Consider the following 13908-nt stretch of genomic DNA (forward strand, 5'->3'; position numbering starts at 1 on the left):
AGGGTCATCCTCAACAATATAATGAGTTCCGGGCCAACCAGGGCTACAAGAGAAACCTGGTCTCAAGAATCAATCAAATCAAAGCTTTAAAATGACGAACTAGCTTTTTTTGGAAACGCAGCCGCTAGGCCTGCGGTGGCAAGTTGGCACTTCCGGGAGGGGGCCCAGGCAGCCACCTCAGATTGGGCCCCGGTGGGTGGGCGGGGCTTCTGCCGGCTAGACCTGCTTGAATTGGGCTGCCTGCAAGAGTATCAGCCAGTCAAGATAGCCAAAGCACTTCGCTCCGCCTCGCGCAGGCGCCTTCGCGCCTCAGAGGCGGGCGCTCCGCGGGTTCCCGGCGCTGGGTGTGCTTCCGGGCTGGTGGCGGCGTGACGTCAGGAGAGGGCAGGTAGGTACGGGGTGCGGACCGGTCCGCGACGGCGATGGGGGTGGCAGGTCCTCAATCCCACCCCTGTGGCCTGGCGCGGAAGACGCGGGCCCTGAGGACGCGAGCGGGTTCCCAGGGCCCAGCAGCCGTTTTACGCCAGTGGCGCCCGTATGGTGGGCCGGTGAGGTGGCTTAGCTGGTGTGGTGCTTGCAACGCAGCCTGATCGCCGTAGTTCGAGCATGGTGAAAGAGAATCTATTCTTGTTAGGTGTTCTCTGGCACACACTTCGTGACACACTCCCCCAACGCAAATAAATGTAATTTGTAAACGACTAGTGAGGTGGCGCCGCGGTTAAGAGCCTGTACTGTTCTTGCAGAGGACCAGGGTTCAGTTCCCAGAGCTCACAGGTGCCTTTCTCTCCAAATAACCCAACCCTCTACCCTTTCCGGCTACTGCACACACACATACATACATAACAAAAGTAATTTTTAAAACTGTTAGTAGCTAGGAGAAAGCTGAAATTGTCCCAGTCCTTTCTCCCATACTTGCTCTTCTCAATACTTAGTCCCTGTCACGACTGCCAACAGCAGCCTTGACAACTCTATCCTTTAAAATACATTTTTTTTTCCACATGAGGAAACTGGGACTTAGAGGTAGCAGCTGGCCTGCAGGCAGGCAGCTAGGAAGCAGCAGAGCAGAGACTGATGCCCAAGCTGTAATTTGCTCTGGCGAGTGAGGTCAGGACTTCTCTGGATGCATCCTCCTGAGTAAATGATATGTAACCTGGCAGTGGTGCTACCTAGCCATTTAAGGTTGTTGGAACTGAGGCTGGAGGATCTGGGGTACGGGGCCGGGTCCTACGTGGGGAGCTGGGTCTCCAAAACAAACCTATTAAACACTCAAAGGCAGACTCCAGGCACACACCACTTGACAAGCTGGTGTCTCCAGGACAGGCAGTCCCTGTACACGGTTTCATCACAGCAAACCCCGAAGTCGTTCCTGCTGTCATTAGCCTTTCTTCTCGTTTGTTTGTTTTGTTTTTGCTTTTTGAGACAGGGTCTCACTGTGTAGTTCTGGGTAGCCTGGAACTTGCTGGGTAGACTAGATCGACCTCAAAGTCAGTGTGTACCCTCCTGGCTTTGTCTCCCGATTGCTGGCATTAAAGGCATACACCACCACTCCCTGGACTGGATTCCCTCTTGACAGGTGAAGAGTGGGAACTCCAGGGAAGTCAGAGGCCAGGTCCCCAGCTGCTCAGGAACGGAGCTTGAATTTAAACCCAGGCAGCTGTGGCCCCCACACCTGGCTGGGCACTTAAGTACTTGGCCATTAAAAGCATTTGAGTGAGGAAGCAGTGAGATGTTGTCACAGTAGGTGAGGACAGGGCTGCCAACCCTGACAACCTGAGTTCCTTCTCTAGAACCTAAATGGTGGAAGGAGAGAATTGACTCCAAGTCATCCTCTGGCCTGTACACACTGACACATTCACACTGCACACACACACACACACAATGTTTTTGTTGTTGTTTTTTTGTGTTTTTTTTTTTTAATTTAAGGGTGGAAAGATGGCTCAGCAGTTAAGAGCATATACTACTTTCCTGAAGGATCTGAATTCAGGTCCCAGTACCCATGTCAGGTAACTCACAGCTGCCTGTAGCTCCAGCTCCAGAGAATCTGACATGCTCCCCTAGATTCTGTGGGCACACACACACAATTTAAAAATACATCTCCTATTGCTTGATGTGGTAATGTACACCTGTAATCCCAGCATTTGGGAGGCAGAGGCAGGTGGATCTCTAGAGTCTGAGACCATCCTGGTCTACAGAGCAAGATCCAGAACAGCCAAGGCTACACAGAGGAACCTTGTCCCTAAAAAAAGAAAAATCAAATTAAAATTTAAAAAAAAAAAAATTATCAAGGCAGGTGGGAAAGAAGAGTGGAGAAAATCCCAAATGAATGCAGTTTCTGGATTCTGGCACCTCAGTTTGCAAATAAGGCCCCATAGGAACAAATGCCCTACCACCATCAGGCTTTGATATTGTGTGAGTCCTTGGTGGCCACTGAATGAATAAAAAAAACAAAAAGGAAAGGAAAGGGCATGACTGCTCCTAAGTATGGTGGAGGAGCATGTTTATTGTAGATAAAAGGGAGAGTGTAGGTAGAGGCAGGGAAGTCTGGGAAAGTCCAGAGTGAACATGACCAGACTAAGCTGGACTGTGTGTGGGGTGGGGGACAGGAGGGGGAGGAGAGAACTGTGCAGCATCGTGGAGGCCAAAGATACAAAAAGGGTGGATAACCAAAATGTCTGGATTATATAAGGAAGAGCCTCTGGGGAAAGGGCAGCGCAGCCCCTGGGCTGGAGAGTTCAGGGTAGGGGGTGGGGTATGACAACCATAACCTGTAACAGATGGGCCTGAGGGATGCTGGGAGAACCTGGCAGCCAGGTCCAATCTGATGTATTAAATAGGCACCTCAGCCACTTGTCCTTGTCACTTGTTTGAAACCTAACAGTTGCTGGCACAACAGTGAGGAGTGACTAGACTAAAGCTAGCACTGATCATGACACACAAGTCATTCTGAGTGATGGCTGCACTCCTGCCACACTTCCCTCAAGCTAAGAATGGTTTTCTTTTTGTTTGTTTGTTTTGTGTAGCCTTGGCTGTCCTGGACCACTTTGTAGACCAGGCTGGCCTCAAACTCAGAGGTCTGCCTGCCTTTGCCTCCTGAATGCTGAAATTAAAGGCGTGCACCACCCGGCTAAGAATCATTTTCAATTGCAAATTTTTATTACATTTTATCTATTCGTTTTGTGTGCATTCGTGTGTGTGGGCATATGTCATAGCACATATGTAGAAATCAGAGTCTATCCTCTCTTTCCACCACGTGGACCCCAGTTTTCAAGTTTTAAATGGTTGGGAAATATCACATTTCAGCCTTTGGCTAAGATCAAGTGTAAATCATGAGAATCTCAGGAGACTGGTAAGAATAGTAATTCAAAATTACCAATAAAAATAACATTTGAGGGCAGGCATGGTGGCACATGCCTGTAATCCCAGCATTCTGGGAGGCAGAGGCAGGCTTATCTCTGAGTTCAAGGCCAGCCTTGTCTACAAAATGAGTCCAGGATAGCCAAGGCTACACAGAAAAACACTGTCTTGAAAAACAAAAATAACAACAACAACAGTGTTTGTGAGCCAGAATGGTGGCTCAGAATATCACAGCACCTGCTACACAGTCCTGGAAACCAAAAACTTTGTACATTTGGAAGGACACAAAGTTGTCCTCTGTAACTTGGGCGTTATGCACACACAATAATAAAATTTTGAAATAAAATGTTTTTCCCTAGGCCAGTCCTTTGCCTGATATCTGTACATGCTTTTAGCTTGAGGACAGTTGAACACGGATATTGCGCTAAAAAGACAGAAATATGTTAACCGTTCTGTAAGGGTTGTAACAGCAGTTTCACGCCTCCTCCCCGAAAGGGCTGTGGAGGAGACAGTGCACAACCCCTTCCCCTCCCCCCAGTTCTGACAGTTCCTTGACTTACATGAGTCTCTGTTGCTCACACAGTGAGTATCTATTTCAAGACAGTCTCATGTAGCCCAGGCTAGCCTTGCTTGCTCTGTAGCCAGTGATGACCTTGAACTTTATCCTCCTGCTTCCACCTCCTGAGTGCTGAAATGATAAGCATGAGCCACTGCATGTGGTGTATGCAGTGGGTAGAACCCAGGGCTCTGCATAAACAATCTCTATGCCAATGAGCCATATCCCTTTCCTGCCATATCCCTAGCCTTTCTTTTTTTCTTTTTTTTTTTTTTTTTTTGGCTTTTCATAACATGGTTTCTTTGTTAAGCTCTGGCTGTCCTGGAATTCACTCTTTAGACAAGGCTGGCTTTGAACTCAGAGATCTGCCTACCTCGATTTCCAAGTGCTGGGATTAAAAGTGTATGCCACCACCACCTGGCTGCCTTATTTTCATTTTCAATTAACTTCTTTGTTTATTTGCATGCTGGGCATGGAACACAGGATCTTTTCTGTGCTAAGCAGGCACTGTACCTACCCATGAGCTACATCCCTAAACCTGTTTTAGTTTTATTTTGACATTGTCCCATACATTGCCCTGGCTGTTCTCAAATTTGGATTCCTCCTACCTCAATTTCCCCAGTAGCTGGGGTTATGGGAATTACACCTGGCTCCAAAAAGTGACTTTAGATTAGCTGATTAAATGAGGCCTCTGGAGAAACAATAAAAACTGTCTTTTTGCCTAGAGTTGTAGCTCAGTGCTAAGGTTTCTGCCTATAGTCCTCAAGTGAGAGGTGGGGAGTTGGGGCTCAATTGGAAAGTAGTGTTTAGCCTTTGTGAGGTTCTGAGTCCATCCAAGTTACAGGAGCAGTTGGTTGCCTGGCCTCTGCAGACAGCCAGGAGCTCAGCTTGGTTGGAACAGAGCAAGAGAAGAAAGGGTTGAGAGAGAGACTTCCTCAGAGAGCAAGGGCTGGGAGGCGGTTGGGCTTGTAGATTTGATGATAAACTAGACAGGAGCTTCTAGGAGGCCAGGGCATAGGAACACAGTTGTAAGAGATCCCCTGCTGGGCTGATGAGATGCTTCAGTGACATTCCACCAAGCCTACTGCCTGAGTTTGATGAAAGGTTGATAAGGGGAAAGGAGAACTGACTCCAAGTTGTCCTCTGACCTCCATGTGCTTAACATGTCGTGCACACACACACATAAATATTTTAAAATGTAAATTTAAAAGGAGACCTTTGCAGCTTCTGCAGCAGGAGCAGTGCAAGCAGTAGAAATTGGGGTCAGGGCTAGCACACAGATTGCACTGTCCCTGCTTGGTCACCCCAGCAAATAGAGTCTGAAGCCACACAGTTCTCTGTCTTTTTGTCCCCCTCCCTTCTCCCTCCAGGCTGTCCTTGGATGCTCCTGCACCCTGTGGAGGCTCAGTGCTAGGTCACAACTCAGAACCATCGTGAACTTCAAGAAATAGGAAGATTTAAGCCGCGTCTTTACAGGCAGCCTGCAGCCTCGCAGGCTCCACAGGAAGGCTCGCACCACCACTGCATGTACTGACCAGGCCGGTTTCCCAGTTGATCCTTGCTAGTGGGGACCTGTAGGCAGCTCCCAATATGGTGAGTAGAAGAGTCCCAAGACTGGGCTCCTCCTAGGCGCCAGCATGGCCTCAGGCAGCCTGCCTCTCCCAGGCCCCTGAGTGGCAGTTATTGTTATGCGTGGTGGTTGCAGACTTGCTGGGCACATGAACCACCTCCCAACCAGTCCTCTGTCCATCTAGATCTTGCTCCCTCCCTGCTCCCTTCCCTTCCTTTCTGATGCTAACACTGAGGATAATCTTAACTCCTGGCCCTTCTTTCTGAGAGATCCATATCCAAATGTAAAGATCACGCCTGCTGCTGCAGAGTTGTGCGTGGAGTGCAGGGCCTTGTGCATGGTGTGCAGGCATGCTGCCACAGAGCCATATCCCAGCCTTACGTTAGTGGCTGTGAAGTGTGTGAGCGTGTTCCTGCCCACGTCCTCCCTTCAGTGCGGCTCTGGGAGGCTGTTGTCCCCTGAAGGGAGGCCAAGCAGTCACCCTTCTATGCTTATTTATCATAGAGTGGGTACGCATGCATGGGGTAGTCAGCTTGGGGGAGCTGGTTCTCTCCTTCCACCACATGGGACCCAGGTTTCAAATTCAGGTCCTTAGGCTTGCTCGCAGACGGCCCTAAGTAGTAACTCTTCGCGCTTCCCTCCTCACTACCCTAGCCACTCAGCTGCTTCCAGACTCTGGGTCTGCCTGCCGTGAGCACACACTACACTGTCTGCTGTCCCCTGGGTTTCACTCCGCATCATGTGTCCAGGGTTAGACTGTATAGACAGACGCCCCACCCTGCCCCTCAGGGCAGGGCTGCTCTCAGGACTCTAGGCAAGTGTTTTACCGCTGAGCTTCAGTCACAGCACTAGACCATGTGTTTCATTGTTGTTTATTTTTGAGATTGTGCTTTAATTGCAACATTTCTTCCCTCCAAACTCTCCCATATTCCCCTCCCTGCTATCCTTCAGACTTATGGCCTCTTTGGACATCAGTTGTTCTTGAGTGTGTATGTCTTGCATGTATATTATGTTTTTGTATGCACTGTCACTTGTGTGTGTGTTTTCAGGGTTGACCATTTGCTGCTGGAGAGCCCAGTGGTGTGCTTTTCCTTGGGGAGGGCAGCCTCTCCCACTCCCAGCTTTCCTCAGTTGTCTGTAGCTCTTTGTATAGGGTTGAGGCCTGTGGTCTTCATCTGTCCACTTTGGGATATTTGTTGGTGTGCTTGTTGCTCAGCTCACGTTTGGGCAATCATGTGGGTGAGACTTTATGGGTGTAGCTTCTGATGTCACTATGAGACACAATCGCACAGCAAAGTCCTTGATTTTCTGGACCTTATAATCTTCCCACCTCCTCTTCCACAATGCCCCCTGAGTCTTAGGTGTCAGGGCATTTTGTAGATGGGAGACTGCTCCACAGCTCTGCATATTGATTGGCTGTAGTTTTCTGTAGTGGCCTCTGTTGCAAAGAGAAGTTTCCTAATGAGGGTTAAAGACTACACTTAACAGTCTAGACCCTGGAGGAGGACATGCCACGTCTAAATGCAGAGTGGGGTGGTGTAGGCAGTGTCACGGCACTGGTAGACACTGTGGTCAGCTGTTTCTCCCTAATAACTGTTTAAAGTATACTACTGTGAAGAACAAGCCCTTGCTTTGACTGCTGTCTGGAAACCTCTGAGCACAGTCACCATGTCAGAGTGGACCTACTCCTAGGACCCAGGTCTTGAGACCAGCTTGACAGCCATAGCTTGGAGTAGGGGATTTTGTGGGTGGTGTAAGAAAAATGCTAGTAGGATATAGTGACACACTCCTGTAATACCAGCTCTCAGAATGCTGAGGTAGGAGGATTGCTTTGAGTTCAAGGCTAGCCTAGGCTGTGAAATGAGTTTCTGTCTCATTCAAAAAATTGGAAATGGGCTGTAACTTAGTTGATAGTGTGCTTGCCCAGCATAATTATGGTCTGGAGTCCATCTCCAGCAACCCACAAACCAGGTGTGGTGCTCGTGTGTAATAGCAGCATTGGGAGGTGAAGGCAGGAGGATCAAGGCCAGCCTTAGCTACATAGCAAGTTTGTGGCTAGCTGGGCTACATTAAACCCTGTCTTAAAAAAAAAAAAAAGCCCATCAGGAGTCAGTGACTATCTGCACTTCATTACCATTGCCTGCAGTCCCCAAGAATGTGCAGACACTCATATGTGTAGCCCTTAGGAATTTTCCAAGCTGTAACAACTGGTTTTCTAGCCAAGTTGCCACTATCAGTCAGACACTGGATGGAACCCTCATCATATCCCTAGGGCCCTGCATGATCCTCTCCGACCCATGTTTTTTTCTGCTTTCAGGGTGAAAGGAAAGGCCAAAACAAGTACTACCCCCCGGACTTCAACCCCGAAAAGGTGAGCAGCCTTCCACAACCCCCACAGCCTCAGGGACAAGTGTCACAAGTCACATAGAGAAGACTCCAAGGCCCCTGGAGGATACGTGCAGGCGCTACCCAGTTAACACACCTGTGCATATAAAGGACTCCTGTAGACTCTGGGGTTCCCAGGGGCTCCTGGCACGGCATCCTTCAGATACTAAGGACAGCTCTGCCCCTGGCTCCAAGTTGTGTACCTTACCAACCTTCCCAACCTCCCACGTTGATATAAGAATGAAGACCCTCCTACCAGGGAGGCACTTATGTTCCTGCAGTAGGAACAGCAAGGGAACAGGCCACCAGGTTGGCCCTGCTTACCTTTGCTCACCCTCTCTGTACAGCATGGCTCTCTCAACCGATACCACAACAGCCACCCCCTTCGAGAACGGGCTCGGAAGCTGTCACAAGGCATCCTTATTATCAGGTAAGTAACTACCCACCTCTTCTTCCAAGACCTCCACTTGGCACCAATCTCCTGTCCCCTGATTGATTGACCCAGTGCTACAAGGTTATAATTCCATAAAGCATGAAGATACTGCATCAGTCAGCTATTGCTATGTAACAAAACAGTAAGCATTTGTTATCGATAACAAGTCTGGGTGTCTCTTCCTGGCTTGGAAGGACCTGACTAGGTCTTCTTCCTTCATTGGTGAGGGTTGGTAGCAGAAGACCAACCAGTCCTGTGGGGCCTTGGCCTGTATAGACAATTCCACAGATTTCTTTTCAGCAGACCAGCAGAATCAGGGCTCCAAAAGAGTGAGCAAAGGTGCCAGAACTCTCAAGGCCAAGACCCAGACCTGGCACACATTCCTTCTTTTCATCAATTGCCTGACACAGGTCCAATTCCAGGGCTAAGGCCAGACTCTTCCTCTGGGTAGAACAAGCCAGAGAGTGAAGTGCAAGGACATGACCACAGAGGAAAGAGTAGCCAGCCAGGGCCTGCACAGGTGTACATACCTGTCTCCCAGATACTAGATAGCCTGAGGTGGCAGGAGGATCACTTGATCCAAGAGTTCAGGAATATGTCTTAAGAAAAAGGGGTGGGACAGCAATGGCTCAGTGGGTGAAGGCATCTGTTGCCAAGCCAGACAACACTCAATCCCCAGACCCACAGAGTGGAAGGAAAGAGCCAACTCGTGAAAGTTGTCTTCTGGCCACCACACACACAATGGCTGAATAAATAAATGTAAGAAAAAAATTTTAAAGAAATCTTGTCTTTTCTTTAGATTTGAAATGCCATACAACATCTGGTGTGATGGTTGCAAGAACCACATTGGCATGGGTGAGTGATGCCCACCCACCTGCCCTGCCTGCCCCTCCAGCCCCTTCTCTGCAAGGTGCTGTGAGACACTGGAGATGTTGTCAATCCCAAGGGCAACTCAGAAGGTGACAGGTACCCAAGATAGAGAACAATGAGAAGGTTAGGCTCTGGGTCCAGATCCTGGGTAAAGACAGGACAGGGCAGGGACTTTATTTGGATCCAGCACCAGGGAAGAAAAGCAGGGTTAGGTGGCCTTCCTGGGGGCTAGCAGGGCTCCAGGAAGCGAGGGTGGCAGCCAGATGCACAATGCTGGGAGACAAGGTGGCTGTGGAAAGAAAGGCTGAGGCCTGTGCTGCTAAGGAAAGAGAGACCCATGAGCCCCTCACACCTACCTAAGGATGTACCCTTTTGCTGCGGGAACAGATAGGTCCAGGCCATATTTAAGACCCCGGGTCTTGTTCCCAGCACTAAGAACTGAGGGAACTGAACCAACCAGATGCCCCATGGCCACCTCCAGCCAAAGCTAAAGCAGCTGTCCCGGAGAGGAAAACAGCCAGGTCATGCCATGCGAAGCACCCAGCCTCAGTTGTTCCAGTCAAGTTCAGGACCACTCAAGGTCAGAAGGTATTACCTCCCAGGAAAAAGCCAGACATTGTTTAAAAGAATAGTGAAAGCTGAGTTTATTTACTCTGGTAGTATTTATTTATTTGAGGCAGGGTCTGCCTATGTCACCCAGGCTGGCTTCAAACTCCATCTTGCCTCTGCCTCCCAAATGCTGGGGTTATAAGCATGCCACCACATCCAGCTCTCCATCAACATTTTTTTTTCCTAGAGCCTGTGCAAACAGAATTACCATCATCTCTATTGATTAGATGGGAAATGAAGTGCAGAGGGACGAGGCACCTTGCTCAGAGGTGCACAGTTGGGAGGCAGTGGAAGCAGGATTAGAACCTGAGTCTTCCTGTTCTAGTCCACACTTTCAGTGCCTCCCAAACTTCATTCTTTCCTACCTTGAATTCCTGTGTCCTTCCAGGGCATCTGCCCCGGCAGGCAACAAAACAGCTTGTCTGTTCCCCACCCAGAGCAAAGCTGTTAAGGTGCCTTGGTCCCAGCCTCTCTCCTCACCCCCTCAGGTGTGCGCTATAATGCAGAAAAGAAGAAGGTTGGCAATTACTACACGACTCCAATCTACAGGTAGGAGCATCTGGTGGCCCCTCAGAGAGAGGTGTGTCTTCACAAGCTGAAGGGTCCTCAGAGAGAGGTGTGTCTTCACAGGCTGAAGGCTCTTTAGAGGAGTTTCTTCTTCTAGAGCTAATTCTCTGTAGAACTGTCCGTCCTGGCTTGTCAACATCCTCCAGCCCTTCATGGTTCCCACCTTCCCTAACAAAAGCTCAAGCCCTCTCACACACTGCTTCAGGCCTTTTAGCCTCTGGTCCCTCTACAAAGAAAGCTCTTCTCTAAGAAACTAAATGGCTCCATTCCTGTGATGCTCAAACACTACCCTCAAAGGGACCTTTTCTAAAGCCATCACTTCGTGTATGCTATCTCTTCTTGCTGGTACATGCTCACCTCAGGCACATCAGCCCTTCCAGGGCAGACTGTCTTACTCCATTGAGCAGCTTTCCAGCTGTTGCTGCCCATCGTGGCACAGAATAGCTAATAGAGGAAAGGAGGCAGGGAGGAGTGAATGGATGGATAGGTAGCTGTGAAGATGCCCAGGTGGGTGACAAGATAGCTAGAAGAATGAACAGGTAGAGGATGGGTAGATGGATGAATTGGTGGATGGATCAGTAGGTAGATGGATGGATCTGTAGATGGATGCATAGATGGACCAATGGGCAGGTAAGTAGATGGATAGATTGGTAGATAGATGGGTGGGTGGACAGACATGTGGATGAATAAATTGATTGGTAGGTGAGTAGATGGACTGATGGGTAGGTGAATGGGTGCATAGTTAGGTGAAGAATGAACAAAGGAAGAAATGAGCAAATGAATTAAAGAGCCAGATTTAGCATCTGGGTAGTAGATTATAGCTGGAGAGAGAGTCTTACTGTGGAGCCTAGGGAGTGCTGGGATCACAAGTGGGTACCACCATACCTAGCACTAAATGTTGGGGTTTTTGTCACACTGGGGTGAAAGCCAACATGAGTGTGCTGAGCAGGCCCTGTACTTTGAACCTCCAGCACCATCTTCAGGTTCTTGGTTGCTCCATCTGTATGCAAGCCTGTCTTCCTCAGGGTTCTCCCTGATCTGAGCTGGGTGCAATGGGTGCTCAGTTACTCCTTGAAGGGTACGGTACAGCAAAGGAAGTGGGCAGTGGCTCTGGGCTCTCAGGACAGGGTCACCGCATCCTAGCTCTAGTTCCTCCCCAGGTTCCGGATGAAGTGCCACCTCTGTGTCAACTACATCGAGATGCAAACAGACCCTGCCAACTGTGACTATGTGATCGTGAGTGGTGCCAGTCGCAAGGAGGAGCGTTGGGACATGGAAGACAATGAGCAGGTGCTGACCACAGGTGAGTGCCATCTGCTTGTCCCCCACATGCGCCTGGGCTGCTTCCCCAGAGTCACGCTTATGCGGTCCTTGCAGAGCACGAGAAGAAAGAGAAACTGGAGACAGATGCCATGTTCCGCCTGGAGCACGGCGAGGCGGACCGCAGCACACTGAAGAAGGCCCTCCCCACACTCAGCCACATTCAGGAGGCACAGAATGCCTGGAAGGATGACTTTGCTCTGAATAGCATGCTCCGCAGGCACTTCCGGGTGAGGGCAGCTCCACAAGGGAGCACAGCAGGCTCAGCTGGGAAGCCATGGTTCAGATCTGTGTCTCACACCCCACCTGCAAGTTGGTTGTTTCCCCTCTGAGCCCCAGGTTTCCAGCACAAGTCACATCCTGCATAACTCTCTTCTTGCTGTTATAACTAATGTACCACAGACCAGGAGGTTTGTCTTCTAAAAATGTATTATTCACTGTTGTGCAAGCTGAGGGCTAGCAGTGAGGTGCCTACAGATTGACTGTCAGAGTGCCCAGTCTTGCTTCCTGCTGGATCACGGGGCAGGCAGGACACACAGACTCTCCATGGACTCCTGTGTAAGGCACTGACCCCATTCATCAGGAGAGGCCTCACAGAGTCACTTTCCCAAAGCCTCATGTCAGCTGTCACATGGGCAGATAAGTTTCAACAGAAGCAGGGAACCAGTTTTGATGATGTCTGTATGTGGTTCCAGCTGCTCAGGGGACTGAAATGGGAGGACCACCCAAGCCCAGGAGTTGGAGACTAACCTCAAAAACAGAAAGCTGGGCCTGGTGACTCATGCTTATAACCACAACACTCAGGAAGCTGAGGCAGATCCCAGGTCCGTCTGAGTTACAGAGGGAGACCTTGCCCCCAACCCCAGAAAATAAATGGATAGGAAAAAAAATCTAAGACCCCAGAATTGGCAGTATGGCTCAGGCTTAAGTATGGCCTTAAACTTTCCATCCCCCACCTGGCCCTCCCATGGGCCACCACACCTTTATCAGATCTTATAGGGTTTATTTAGTGGGCTGCACCTTAAGCCCACTATTGACCAAAGTTGCATTATGACACATGGCCATCTTCTTGGCATGAATGCACGAGGGACCGAATGCTGATATTCAGAGCCCCCACACACAAGGCCACCTTTGCATCACTGAGACCCAGTGGCTGGCCTGAGGCCTGTGGGTCTCCTCAAGGAGGTGGGGTTCTGATGTCTCTCCCTGTGTGCCGCATCCACCCATAGGAGAAAAAGAAAGCCATGCAGGAGGAGGAAGAGAAGGACCAGGCCCTGCAGGCCAAGGCCAGCCTAGCCATCCCTCTCATGCCAGAGTCGGAGGATGACCGAAGGCTAGCTGCCCTGCTAAGGTTGCACACCCTGGACTGTGAGTGCTGGCACGTGGCTGGGGGTTCACAGGAAGCAGAGGTTGCAGGGCTTGGGGGCACTTGGTCCTTAGGGGTCCTGTTGCTTACAGAGGTGGGAGAAAGAGGAGAAAGCTCAAGGCTTGGGGTATGCTCTCTGCACACTCTGTCCACTGAGCCTCAGGCCCTCGTACAATAACCCCTCTTCCCTACAGCCTATGAGGACAAACAGAGACTGAAGAGGACAGAGATCATCCACCGCTCTTGGTTCCCTTCAGCCCAGGGATCTAGTGCTAGCAGCAGCAAAGCTAGCAATGTCCTGAAGAAGCTGTGCCTGAGCCGCAGACCACCCCCCAGCACCTCAAGCACAGTAGGGGACCTGGGCATAGTGAGGAGAAGGTCTCAAGAAGTTCCAGAAAGTCCCCATTGTGTAGCAGACAGTTCCTTGTCAGCAGGACCAAGAACGCCACCAGGAACTACACAGGACACACCTCAAGAAACAGCAAAGGCATCCAGGACCAAGAAGACACCAGACTCTAAGAGAAACTGTAGAGACCAGGCCTTACCCCTAGGTTCCTCTCAGGAGGACTTGCTGCACCCCAGCAACCCCAATGCCTCCCTAGTGGCTGACTATTCTGACTCTGAGAGCGAGTAAGGGGTTGGGGTTCCAGGACCAGAAGCCATGACTGACTCAACCAGACCTTAGGGATGTAGGTCCTATTGCTGCCAGCCAAGCCACAGACTCGTCTTCCTATACAGATTCTTATTTATTTGGTTTTGGTGAGGATGCCTGTGCCTTGGTTGTAACCCTGACACCTTAACATTAAAGCCCTGTTCTTGGTCCCTGCCTTGGGTCACTAAACTCACATAGTAGCCACCTACCCTCACCTCCACCCGAA

At 50.1% G+C, this 13908-nt stretch overlaps 1 protein-coding gene across 1 annotated transcript; it reads left to right on the forward strand.

The window, feature by feature from the left end:
• Positions 1-300: 300 nt before the first annotated feature.
• On the forward strand, positions 301-13851 carry Yju2b (YJU2 splicing factor homolog B). Its single transcript, XM_021632281.2, has 10 exons — positions 301-388; positions 5281-5503; positions 7798-7851; positions 8213-8295; positions 9098-9153; positions 10266-10326; positions 11505-11647; positions 11722-11894; positions 12894-13032; positions 13225-13851. The coding sequence occupies exons 2-10, from the start codon at positions 5501-5503 to the stop codon at positions 13662-13664; spliced, it is 1152 nt and encodes a 383-aa protein (XP_021487956.1). The 5' UTR covers positions 301-388; positions 5281-5500; the 3' UTR covers positions 13665-13851.
• The last annotated feature ends 57 nt before the right edge of the window (positions 13852-13908 follow it).

Source organism: Meriones unguiculatus, chromosome 10 (genome assembly GCF_030254825.1).
Source record: "Meriones unguiculatus strain TT.TT164.6M chromosome 10, Bangor_MerUng_6.1, whole genome shotgun sequence".
Classification (NCBI taxonomy): Eukaryota; Metazoa; Chordata; class Mammalia; order Rodentia; family Muridae; genus Meriones; species Meriones unguiculatus.

Coding starts and splice junctions, on each gene's coding strand:
- Yju2b (XM_021632281.2), top strand. Junction 8,296..9,097: donor CAAGGCATCCTTATTATCAG/GTAAGTAACTAC, acceptor TCTTTTCTTTAG/ATTTGAAATGCCATACAACA. Junction 10,327..11,504: donor TACACGACTCCAATCTACAG/GTAGGAGCATCT, acceptor GTTCCTCCCCAG/GTTCCGGATGAAGTGCCACC.